Source organism: Theobroma cacao, chromosome 8, assembly GCF_053813885.1.
Source record: "Theobroma cacao isolate CCN51 chromosome 8, ASM5381388v1, whole genome shotgun sequence".
NCBI lineage: Eukaryota > Viridiplantae > Streptophyta > Magnoliopsida > Malvales > Malvaceae > Theobroma > Theobroma cacao.
The window spans coordinates 27,760,962-27,774,487 of record NC_142646.1 but is presented as its reverse complement, the minus strand read 5'-3'; the positions used below and the strand labels follow the sequence as shown (position 1 = coordinate 27,774,487).

The 13,526-nt window shown below is 34.0% G+C and overlaps 1 protein-coding gene across 5 annotated transcripts; it reads right to left on the bottom strand.

Annotated features, from left to right (window-relative positions):
* Window positions 1-911: 911 nt before the first annotated feature.
* On the bottom strand, window positions 912-12,770 carry LOC18592925 (eukaryotic translation initiation factor SUI1 family protein). 5 transcript variants are annotated; one of them, XR_016027948.1, is made up of 10 exons: window positions 12,453-12,768; window positions 12,206-12,317; window positions 9,620-9,810; window positions 9,414-9,508; window positions 8,913-9,335; window positions 4,676-4,784; window positions 2,858-3,503; window positions 1,197-1,331; window positions 1,053-1,121; window positions 912-996 (listed from the first exon to the last, which is right to left on the bottom strand). XR_016027948.1 is itself a non-coding variant. In XM_018126116.2 (9 exons), the coding sequence occupies exons 1-8, from the start codon at window positions 12,585-12,587 to the stop codon at window positions 1,210-1,212; spliced, it is 1,833 nt and encodes a 610-aa protein (XP_017981605.2). In that variant the 5' UTR covers window positions 12,588-12,768; the 3' UTR covers window positions 912-1,121; window positions 1,197-1,209. The 5 variants fall into 5 exon arrangements, 2 of the variants coding, with proteins under 2 accessions (XP_017981605.2, XP_017981604.2); XR_016027949.1 differs by adding an exon at window positions 1,483-1,581 and having other exon boundaries at window positions 912-1,331; window positions 12,453-12,770; XR_016027947.1 differs by having other exon boundaries at window positions 1,053-1,331; window positions 12,453-12,767.
* Between the last annotated feature and the right edge of the window lie 756 nt (window positions 12,771-13,526).

Genomic DNA, 13,526 nt, shown 5'->3' with positions numbered 1-13,526 from the left:
GAGAACAAGTGGGAGATGGTTTATGGAAGAGGTTGAGAGATCTTAAACCAAAAATTAAATAGTGGTAGAAAATAAAGATGGGGGAGGTTAGAGACAGAATAAAAACTTTAGAGGAAGACATCCAAATATTAAAAGTGGAAAGAGAAAGAAATTACAATGATGTTGCCATAAGGCAAGAGATTATTGAAAAACGAACAATATTGTGAGAGATGTACAGAAGAGAGGAACAAGAATGGAGACAAAAGTCAAAGGTGTAGTGGATAACGAAAGGGGATAAAACACAAGATACTTTCATGCGATGGCGCCAGCAAAGAGATGAACTAACAAGATTATGAAGATTAGAGTTAATGGGCAAGATATCGAGGATCCGGACGAAATTAAAGAACAAGTGGCTAAGCACTTTAAGAAACATTGTGCCAAGATTGAAGGGGTTTCAGTTTCCGACTTTAATCATAATTTCAAGCAATTGACAGTTGAAGTAGCGAAATGACTTGAGAGACCTTTTACGCAAGGGTCAATAGGCGATTGTCTGTAAAAGGTTTTATGGTTTTCAAAGGTAGGACAGTCTTCTTCTATTGTGTTATGCTGCCATGACTTAATGGGTTTAGTTTAGGTAGAAGTGTGCAGGTCTCTGTTTTATGGAAGTGTTTTGTAACTTGATTTTTATGTGGTGGGTTTTTGTGGGTAGTTGTGAGGAAGATTTGGAGATTATACTTGCTTTTTGTGTCCAGGTATAGCCCACAAATCATTGAGTCTTTAATGATGTTCTTTTGAAGAGGATTTTTCCATCCTCATTAACAAAGAAACTTCAGTCTTTCAAAAAAAAAATAATAATAATAAAGATTGCATTGATTTTTCAATATAATCGCATTACATCCATCAACTCAATGTAACGTGATTGCATTGCAATCTTATATTGTGTTGATTAACTACAATGTAATTTAATTTAGCACATTTTAAAAAATGTGAATGTACATCTCTCATTCCAAACGCCACCTTTGTATAAGAACATAACAAACGCCACCTTTGTATAAGAACATAACAAACGCCACCTTTGTATAAGAACATAACAAATTTCCAATGTATTGACAAACTACAGCATCATCACATTGACCTTTTCACTGAACATAAACCAAGAGTACTTCAAAATCCCTACACAAGCAACCATGGACAACTTTATAGGAAGACAAACTAACCATTTATCACTTCTTATTTCCTGGTTTTATCAAGAAATTCAATGTATCTCTTTGGGATTCCATATTGTTCAACCAGATGTCTTGCAACATCATCAATCACCCCACCTTGGATAAGAACCTCATGCCCTTTCTTACCTATAAGAGAAAAAATTAAAGTATATTTCAGTAAAACTAAAACAGTGCATTTCTTGCCATTCATGTGCTTCTTCAAATTGCAAGTGAATGCATGTGACAAGGAAACTAATCAAAATGCAACATGAAAAGCATGATGAAAGACTACTTGAACCTTCTTTCGATCTTGATTCTTGATTCTTGCAAGCAACTGTTCAGGTCGGCAGTTCCAGATCAGCAGTTTAACCATTTTTTGCTCAGCCAACAGTTTTAACTGTTTGATCCATAAGGTCCAAATATGTTCTTGTGATGAAATAGACTAGTAGGACTTTTTTATGTGAATGCTTGTGACAAGGAAACTATCTAAAAAGAAACATGAAAAGCATAAAGAAAGACTACTTGAACATTCTTTCCATCTTAATCCTCGAGTCTTGCGAGCAACTGTTCAGGTTGGCAAGTCCCGGTCAACCAGTTTAACTCTTTGATCCATAAGGTCTATATATGTTCTTGTGAAGAAATAGACTAGTGGGACTTTATAAGTTTCATGTGGAAAGAAGTTTTACAACAGCAGCTTTCTTTTTTTTTTCCTGGTTTCTACCTCTGTTCTTCTCATGCTCTCTCTCCCACAACTCTCACTCATTTAAGTTCTAACAGATTTTTTGGCTCTTTTTCTCTTTCACTTTAAGTTCTAACAGATTTTTTGGCTCTTTTTCTCTCACTTGCAACTTCCAAGCACAGATGGACTCAGATTAGTGTTATTCTTTCCTCATTTCTACTTTCCACGTCTCAACCAATCTAAAATCTTCCCTCCTTCAGCTCCACCTCACATCCAGTTTCTTCCTTTCTTTTTCCCAAAATTATGACCAAAGCCTCCTTTTTTTTAAAAAAAAAAAAAAATTAATGTATCCTTCTGCCAACAGTTAAGAAAATTACATGGTGTTACTAGTCTAACATAAGACCTGTTCATAGCATTTGATTTTATTAATGAAGTGAACATAATATTGAGTAGGAATTGAAGGTGATAAGGTGATGTCGTGGAGGCCAGCATTAATGATGATTTTGTTCTAAAAAGAAATGATCAAGAGTTAAGTCATGGCAACAACTTGAAATGTGTGAAATGGTAAGTGCTGGCCAAAGCCAGTGATGATTTTGTTCTTTCAAAAAAAAAACAAATTGACGATGAGAGAATTCATGTCAAAAACTTGACAATGTGTGAAACGATGAGAGATGGAGCAAGCAATCCAAAAGAAGATGCAGAGTACTTATCTCCCCCACCCCACATCAAAAAACATGCTAGAGAGGAAGAATGAATATTGATGCCGGGGAAGGAAGATTTTGGAAGATTTGTTATTTAATATAATTGTCATTGTACTGCACTAGGGAATGAAAATTGACGCCCGGGAAGGAAGATTTTGGAAGATTTGTTATTTAATATAATTGTCATTGCACTGCACTAGGGCAGTTATCCAAGTCCGTGGAGAGCTCTACTAATTCTATACTGACCACCAAGCAATATGATGAAATATGTCAAAAACGAAGAGAAAACCAACCTGGCAATTCTGCCACCGTTGTACTGCAAGCAAACTTCTTCTGTAGCTCTGATGCCAATGCTTCAGCATCCACGAGGAAAGTTTCCAAACCTGAAACTTTTGTCACCTTTTTGTTACCTTGCCTTCGTTCTGTCACTATCTGCACTGTTTTCAAAGCACCTTTCCGCACAGCTGACTCACTTCCTCTAGTCACGATGTGGTGGGCCTGCATGCGGCTTATAAATGTTGATCCTAAATCTTTCTTGTGGATCTCAGTTGGATAAGTTGAACCTTTCTTGATGGCTCCCTTAAACAATGCATCACACAAAGTTGCATCTAAAACCATGATTGCTTTGTTTGTTTGCTTCACCAGATTTTCTTTCTCAATGTACTTGAAGACAATATCAGAAGCCTCAGAAGCTGAGTACAGTTTCCCAGTGTCAGCTCCAACAGAAGCAAAAATGGGCTTAACATGCACACTGGATTTATAGACCTCTACCACTTCAAGCACCTTTTGTGAAAGACATTCACTAGCAGCACTATCACCAGCCTGATCAACTTTCTCTACTGGTCGTTTTTCTGGCTTGAATGATAAGTAGTCTGGGTGAGCACGGTTAACAGAAATTAACATAGCTTCCTTTTTGTACTTGTCTTCTTTTACCACAATCTGTTATAGCAGTAACAATGATCAAGAAATAAAAAATAAAATAATGAATAAGAAAATATAAAGCAACCCATTTTAGAGAGAAGGCTGTGGTTGATATAGGCTTTGACTGCTTGATCAGGATTTTAACCACCTAGAAAATTGTGGGTTTACCTTTTTTCTTTTTTTATCAATCTCAGGCCACCATAACCAACACTATTAGATGAATTAAATATGAAAGGAGACTTCACCAATTTGAAGTTAGACTAAAACTTTCATGCCTCATTATGGGAGTTGGCCATTTTTCAAGAATTATATGCAACTGCACCATGTGGTGTAATTTCTCTAGTGACAGCAAATTTTTCAAGCAGAACAAATTCTTCTTTCTAAAAATGTTTTGTTTCTCTGTAACAATCAGAAGTTGAGAACCATCTTTCTTGGAAAGTTCCTACCTCATAAAAGCTCCAACTTTTTTTATTCCTTTTAATGCCTAAATTCATAAAATGTCAAATCATAGAACCCTACTTCCCACTGCAATAATAGATCAGTAGCAAAAGGAATGATGAAGCCAACCTATAGATCAGAATAAAAACATCAGTTTTTACCAATGTATCGATTTTCTTCAATATAATGAAACTACATGCGAGCTTCATACATTGAACCAACACATAAAAGAGAAGACAAGCTCATAAAACTTCCTATTCATTTTAGCATAGTTGCTCAAGGGAGTATGAAGCTACTCTAAGACAATCCTTAGTGTAACTTCATATCCTGCATCTACCAAACGAACATTAGTTGCATCTTAGTGGATACCTTTTAGCAAGAAATTTCACCATTTAACTTTCTTTTCTGTCGTAACTTTACTTCCATACTTCATGCAAAATCCAAAGACAGCATATTTTAACCCACAGAAGCATCAAAGGACATATCCCATTTTAGAGCCAAAAGGTCATATTTCAAATCACGTCAGGGCTAATGATACTTGCTACATCAAAAGATAAAGGCTAGCTCATTTAACCCCCAAATAATGCCCTCTTTCATGTTTGTTAACCTTCACCGTTAAGAGGGTTTGATCTAAAAAAAAACTGAGTAAAATCTGAATGGAAAAATAAAACAAACTAAATAAAATAGGATAAGTAGACCTAGTTTCTAAACTATCAGAGCACTACTTTTACGAGAAAATGTAGGAAACAAACCAGTCCTGTGGATGATTTGGCTTGTAGCCACTTTGATAACTTCTTATGAGATGACTTCTTGATATCTAATGTGATTCCTGAAGGTCTACAAGCTAACACATGGTTTGACCTGCACCAATCACAAACAACGTCTGGAAAGTATGAAATTGGAGAAAACAATGATGCCTGGTCCAATAATGAGCATAAAGCAAGCATGTCTAGACATAAAATTGACATCTATGCAATCGCAAATCATCTAAAGCAATATAATAGCTAGGCAGCACAGATACAGACACAAGGCACAGGTCTGATATGGCTTGGACAAAACAATATTGAAATTATAAATATATATTTATTATATATAATTTCGTTAATTTTGACATAAATAATATATAATACAAAGTCTTACAAAATTTTATTAAATTTGTCTAGAAAATATTTTGTCAAAAGTGTATCAGACATAATGCAAATTAATATGGCCCAACAGCTTTAGGCTTAGAAGATGTAACCCAATAAACTTTAAAACCTTTCAACCAAAAGCCCACTTGACCCAGCCCAATTTTATAGTTAAGTTGCCAACTATAAAAAAAGTTTTCTACATCTTCATCAACACAGCAACTGCCCTGGTTCAGCAATGCAGTGCTGCAACTCCATCCATTCCCTTGATTACATCACCTTAAAATCGACTTTTATCTCTAATCTGAGCACAAAGCACAGGAAGGTCAATCTGTCCTTAACATTTCTCTCTCCTCTTCTGCCTATTCGTGCAAATGGACAGCTATAATTTTTTGTCATCTCACTGCCATATCCAGCCAGTGTCAGGCATGTCTTGGCCAAATCCTAATACTTTCATTTCTTTATGGCAAGACTCTCCGTATTAAATACATATCCCAGTGTGTCGAAAGCATATCCACATTGGACACAGACACAAGACTGGTACACTTGCGATTCCAAAGTATCTGTGCTTCTTGGTATAATAGCAAAAGAATCCCACATTTTAGGTATCATATTTCATCAAATCTAGAAAGGATAATCTTCACTCATTGTTCAGAAACCATGATCTCATGAAAAATAAAGAAAGTTTATAAGTAAGAAAAAACAAGGTCAAGGCAGCTCAAACAAATTTGTGAGGAAAAAAGGTTTAGAACCATAACTTTTCATGGTGCCTATTTGTACAAATCAGACTAACATTACATTATAATAAATGGATAAAGGTCTAGTTCCTTAGTCAAATAACTAAAAGAAGAAAACGCGTACAGGATCTTCAAATAATGTTTTAAATTGGGCAAAATACTCAAATAAGCCCTCAAACTTCACTCAAAAATGGAAATCAACCCTTTATATTTTATTGCATGAAATCAAGGTTATAAACTCTTATTCTCTTGAAATTATGACCATTTAATTTGAAAATGAGTGAAATTGAGTCCAATAGAGATGGCAGCGCACTAACTCATTTTATCTCTGCTTCAGTAGCAACCAAAAAAATTATTTAAACAACAAAAACAAGAGTTGGACCAAAAGTTAAGTTTTTTTAACCTAACAAAGAAACCCTATAACAACATCTTCCAAAAATAAAAATAAAAAAAAACCCTAAAACCATTAATAAATCCACGCCAGCATCGTGGACACCAAATCCAGGTCAAGCTAAGTCTAGCAACATATGCAAGATTAAATTAGCAGACCCCAATTTTAAAGTGAAAAGGCTTTATATCATACCAACAATCTTGTCAATTGGGAAGAGAACAAGAAAGGAAGAAAACGGAAGAGAAGAAAGAAGAGAAAAACAACAAAAAAGAATGAAAATTTTTTATTCAACATTTTTAGTTTTTTTTTTTTTTTTTGAGAAATGGTTTTAGGATTTTTTCTGCCAAGTTGAAAAATAAAAAGCAGTTATTCTCCCTCTACAAGAGGTCATCTCAGTGGTTAAGGCATCTATTTTTTTGAGGTAAAATCAGGGCTACAACATTTTTGGGAAGAAGATTTTAAATTAAAAGCAAAGAAATGGTTTTAGGACTTCTTTTCAATTTGATATTCCTGATCAATCTGGGAGTCTCATTCTCAAAGCTTAGAAATGATAGCACTACTAAGACTAAGGAATTTTCTTCACTTAATCTTAGTGGTAAGTGTTTTAATTGTCATGGTAGAGGTCACATAGCTTCACAAGAGATCATTTTCTTGCCTCTCTTAAACCAATCCCACATGCCTTTTGATTTTATTTCTTGACATGACACTTTGCTTTTTAATACTTTAAGATTCTTTGTCCAACATATTTTTGATCTCATGTTGGATTAGACAAAAAATTGGCAAATTATGAGGATTTTAGTTTTACTATGGACATGCATGGTAGGATTAAGAAATTTGATGCTGCTGACTGTGTCACGGTTTGCATCCCTCTTGAACATTTAAATTGAGTGCCCAATCCATTTACCCATATTTCTTCCTCCCACAACTTGGACTTAATGCATATTTATTTACTTTCCCTAACCACTTGAATATGTTTTTTTTTTTTTTAAGACAGGGCCTAACCACTTGAATGTTAGTCATGTTTTTCATGTGGAAAATGCATTACCTCAATGGGATGCTATTGAGCCTTTTTTTTTTTTTTTGTATGCTAGTCATCCTAGATGCATTTTACTTGTGGCAATAATTCTTTGCAATACACTTGTTGCTTCTTGTCTAGACAACTATCACTAACTCTTGTTCATTAGAAAGGCCCTTCATTTTTCTACCTATGGCTTTTCCTGAAGCAAAACAATATTTGCATTCCAACACTCCGGAGTTGAGTTCTTTCAAATGGGGGCAATAATAGAGAATTGTTGAGGCCTTCTATTTTATTAGGGTTATTTTAATCAGGTTATATTTGGTATTTGCATTTTATTAGGTTTTCATATTTAGTTATAAATACCTATGTTCTTTTAATTTTGATGAGGTTTTGGATGATGAATATTTGAGATTTTGAGGTATTGACTATTGAGATTCCTTCCTCTATTGATTCTTTTCTGGTTTTTCTTCTTCCCTAGTTCTATTTCTTCCTTAATTTCCTCTGTTCCTAATTGCTTCTCTGATTTTTCCTCCAAATTTCCACTTTCTTTCTCTTTCCCTACTTGTTCTTCATCAGTTTATAATTTTAAATTCATGCAATATAAAATAGAGGGTTGATTTCCATTTATGATTGAAGTTTGAGGGCTTATTTTGGTATTATGTGATGCAGGCGCATATGAAAATTTATTTAGTATTTTAGTTAGTTTAGGATTTTATTTTATTTTATTTAGTTTGAGATTCTTTTTCCTATCTTTATTAGAATTTTAGTACTTTAAGTCTTTATTTAGGATTAGAATTACTATTTGATTAGGATTTATCTTAACTATTATAAATAGGTACTTAGGTAGAAGATTATTATTATCATCTTTTGTTATTTTGAATATTTATTCAAGAGGTTTCTTTGAAAACCCAATTATCTTTTTATTGTTCCAACACAATCAACCCTATTCTAGCCCTAATTGTTGAGTTCTAATTGCCCTAAACCTTTTTCGGCTACATCATTATGCCTTCAAATAGACAAATAACCGAGAAGCAATGAAGAAATGTGAGACAAGTGAAGAAGAAAGAGATGCCTTTTCTACCTTCTTTTAAGCCCCTAAATGAAAGAGAGGCAAATATATTTATAAAGATAATAAAAAAAATCAACAGTAAAACTATTAAGAATTTACGTACTGACCCATGGACAAAATGTGAGATAAATCCATGAAAGAAGAATGAAGAAAATAGTAATTCGAGTTTGCACCCTGATTCATTTCACGTCCCAATGAATATTATCGTATCATCCCCATATTTGCAAACTTGCATCTGTTTCATGCCTCAATGAATTTATTCACACAATCCACCTATACCATGCTGAATCTTCATTTCCTGTACATGTCCATATAATGTCATGCCCTTTATTTGTTTTTTTCTCTTTTTATTGAAACCTCAATTCTTTTCATAAGAAACAAAAAATACAAACAAACCATGAAGCTAACCAAACCAAGAATTTATAAACTAGTAATGCTATCACTGCATGGAAGAAATTTAGGTACTCTTTCACGTAGTTCTTGTTTTTTGAATAGACAATCTAGATACAGCTACTCTTTAGTTTTTTCATAAATATTATTCATGATTGCATACGCTTTCATGTGCCCAACAAGTGTCACAGAGGGAGAGAGGAAGGAGCAACGAGAGGGGGAATATAGGTGCATGAATATAAATTTAAGTATCTTACCACAATGTGCTTCCAGGCATCGGAAGGTCTTTATCCTTTACCGTCGTATGCAAGGCCTGCAAAAGGCATCTGTCCAAATGGGAATCCACTCCCTCAGTAGAGAGAGAATTGTGCTCAGTATTTGACTCAGTAGCAGCAACATTTTCTGATAACTTCAAATCACTCACATCTGGGGTAATTTCTTCTGCAGCATTCTCAGAATAATTTTGTGCTGAGGCAGCTAATCTTTCAGAAACAACATCATTTACATTAACAGATTCCCCGATATCTTCATTGTTAATGCCACTTTGTTGAGCATCAGACCCATCAGCAGCACCTTCAGACGAAACAGAAGGTTGATTTGATGACAAAAAGGAAGGATCCTCAAAGACAGCATCCTCCAAGAAACCTGCATTAGGAACATAATGGCCCTCAACCGATTCCCTGCAAAGATCCCACAGGCATGTCAATGATGAAGCCACACTTTAACCAACTTCTCAGTTAGTTTCCAGCTATACTTGCCAAAGTAAGTCACGATAATAGTGCATTATCCTTAAAGCCTTCCCACGCAAACCAGCTTTTAATGCTTCGGTGCTGCTCATAGTGGTGGATCCAACCTGCATAATACAAATCAACTTTTACCATTCCTGACTACATAGATTAATATGCAATGTGAAGTATAGAGAGCTAGCAAAGAAAAAACAGATAAAATTTCTAAAAAAGCTTACTGCAATAGGTGCTGGATTGCCAGGAACTTTTACCGCCCATGGCTCCCCAGCTGAAAATGAAGGTAGACCTTCAGCAGCCACACTAATACCAGGGAACATCAGATCTGCCCCTCCTATGACAAATCGAGAAACCTCACCCCCCTTAAGCATAAAAGAAGGCATAAGTTCAGGGACCTTCCAGAGAGCAAAAACTGCAAGAGGGAAAGTTTTAGATAACAAAATACTAAAACCAGGAAAAATGCATATAAAACATGAACATAATGTAAGAACTTCACCATTTGAGTTTTCTGAATAAAACTTTTGCGAGGTTAATATCTTTAACATTCCAATGCTCTTCACTTAAGGGAAAAAAAATCATGCCCAGTGGCATGCTAAGGATAACTATGGGGGAATAACAAAAACCTTGTTTACTCACCACTCCATAAAATTAGACGATCACTACTTCAATTATAGCTTGCTTGTATACTATGATTATTGTTTTAAGACATTAATACACCCAGAAAACATTTATCTCAAGTTGGGTTTACATTTAATAAATTCGAATTCAGGTTGACAATTCCTCCGCCTTTCTTTGACATATTTATTTATTAGATTGAGTTCTATTGAAGCAAGTTATGTCATGTACAAAACTACCAACCAAGCCAAGTCAGACAAACCAGGGATTTTCATCAATTTCATGTTGTCTTGGCTTTATGTTAATTTAAGTCAAGTCCACAAAAACATTGAAAAAAATATCCTGACTAAATTAATTATATTTATTCCATTTTAAATCTTCAATATCCTTACCTTTTACATTTATTTTGACTACTATAAATAAGAGTCTACCACATGGGTTAGAATATGGATTTGAATGTATGCTTCACTCTTTTTCTAGATTCAGTTCACACACACACACACACGCACGCACACACACACACGCACACGCACGCACGCACGCACGCACGCACGCGCGCACACGCACACACACCATTTGTTTTTTTCATGAAGCATTCCATTTGGCTTTATTTGTACAACATGGTAAATTTTGATTAGCCTTATGTTTTTTATTTCCACACACACACTCCATTTGTTTTTTTCATGAAGCATTCCATTTGGCTTTATTTGTACTACATGGTAAATTTTGATTAGCCTTATGTTTTTTATTTCCATTTGAGTTATGTTTTTCTTTTTCCATTTAGTTTTTCTGTATATTTGTTATGCTTAAGCCCAAGAGATCCTAGTGCAGTCTCAAGATATATACCCAATCAAATATAAATTATGGTTTCTTTATACATTTTATAACTTGTATTCTGGAATCGCACGGGTTTAAAACTCAGTCATAGGTAACAAAGTCTGTAAAAGAGGAGTACTTGAAACTTGCTCTCTGAGTTAGCCTATATAGCTCTCTCAACAACATTTGGAAAGTCTCTTCCTCCTCAAGCACAAGAATAGAATAAGAAGAATTTAAAAGCAACAGTTTCCATCCCCACCAACACGGTACTTATATATCCCTAGCACCTTCGCCACAAAAACAAGAGAACCCCTTAGAAAGATCTCCATAGAGTAAATTTAATCTCAATTAAATATTGAAGAGGCCCAGCTATCTCTATAAATGGTAAAGAATTTTATAAGAATCATCCTATTGATGTGCTCACCTATTGTGGTGATCCCAATATCTAACTCACTAACTAATTAAAACTCCTGCTGTAGTTCAAGTTCATTGACAGTATACAACAAATAAAGGCCTATTGTACCAAAAGAACATGGAAGAAAAGAAAATGTTAAATTGCCTTCACTAGACTAAATTCAAGGATAATTCCTTCAGTCTATTCCGTTTTCCATCAATGCTCATTCAGAAATGTATGGAGAACACAACTCAAAACTTCATTCACTTGGTTCCTTCTGACTATGCAGTACAGACACTAGGTAGCACAATGCTGGCAAGAAAAGTTGTCTTATGAAACAAATTTCATAACATCAATGCAACTTCAGATACAAAACTTGTAGAAAGCTAGAATCAAGAGAATCTAAAACACAATTAAAGCTGGTAGTAAAATATTCACAGTATGATTACCACTTCAATCACAATCATTATTTTTACTTTTATTTATAAAATATCTTTCCTCCTACTCTAGATGTGGATCAGTCCCAATACAGTCCACATTAGAAATTCCAAGCACTCACAAATCACAATCATTTCTCTAACAATACTCTTTTATGTTTATTAATTTACTCGACATAAATGAATGCAACATAGAAAGTAAGAACATTAAGAGAACAAATATCTTTGCCATGTAAGGAGTAAGCGTCCAGTCATCTATAAGAATTCTTTGGTTTTTATTAGCCGCAACACTGGAAAGAAAGCTTTCTAGTTGATATCAATTCAATACCTACATTTAAAACAAAATTTCATATTTACTAACAATTTTAGCTTTCCCAACCCCATCAATGCAATAACAGAAACTTTTGATAAACCCCTTCTTATCCACGAGACGCCAAGTCTCCAACGTTGCAAATGAAATCAAAACTACCCAATACATCAAAGCTAGCAAAATAATAATAAGGGAAGCGTAAAAATAAGCAGGGATGGAGAAAAAACTAACATACCAGTGGGGTAAATTTCTGTGCCTCGCCCATCAACATCGAAGAACACTGGAAACCCACCTTCTACACCATACACATGGGCTCGATTTTGAAACTTTGCAACTGTTATCTCAGTCTAATATGCAAATACCCCCATCAAAAAAATTAAAAGAAAAACGGCAAAGAAAGAATCAGTGCATGAATGAAGATGTAGGGTATAAATGAAAAGGATTTTCAATCAGAAGACAACAAAAAAATGAAAGATGGGCACCTTGGGAGGAAGCAAGGCATCGATGTCGGCATCAGAAGCTGTGGGAAATCTGTCTCTTAGTGTCCGCTTCAGCTTCTTCCTGTCAGCCCCAGATAGCCTCTGGTGGGCCTTTGCTTCTACTGCCTTCTTGAACATTTCTTTGCACTCTTTCTTTTGTTGATCGAAATGAAAGACTTATAACAATCCGGCAGGAAGTGTAAGATGATGGCTCCCAAGGGTTTTTGAGTTTTCAAGTGTTTTAAGAGATTTTTCCTTTTCTGGATGTAGCTTTGTCCGGAAGTATCCGGTTTAAACCTATGCTATGATTTGTGCATTCATTTTCTTGGTAAATATATTTATATATATATATATATATATATATATATATATATTCAAAATTTTGAAATTATTTTACTTTTTAATTATTATTATTATAAGTATTGCCTTTGTAATTATAACATGTAATCTCACGCAGAGAGGGATTTTTATATCATAATATTTGAAAGAGTTATTCAATTATATTTTATAAGAAAATTTAAATAATTTTTTATATTTTTATTACCTTTTTGTATTTTTATTTTAAATTAAATAAATTTTTAATTAATTAAATTATTATATATCATTCAAATTCAAATAAATTTTTTTATGGTTTTCAATCAAATTTTTTATTTTTATTTTATATTAAATACATTCTTAATTAATTACCATTAATAAAAAATATCACTTGGACATACTTATGTAACTTAACACTACGTAAAAAGTGAAAATACCACAAAACAATGTCATTGTAAAACATCATCATTTATTATTAGGTACCACAACAGTGTCACAACAGCACTTGAGCAACATAAAATGATAAATAATAGTTTAATTAATAACAGTTAATTAGTCATTAAATATTTTAATATCTCTAAAAAGTTTAAAATTTTTTTTTTTGGTTTCATAAAAGTGGCATTTGGTAAAATCATTAGTGTCATTAATTAAAAATTGTGGGTTTAGCATAAAATAAAACACTTAGAAAGTAAAGAAATGGAACACAACCAAGTTACAGTGAAGCAGCCTGATGTTTGGTTCAGTGCTGTTCTCAGGATTGCT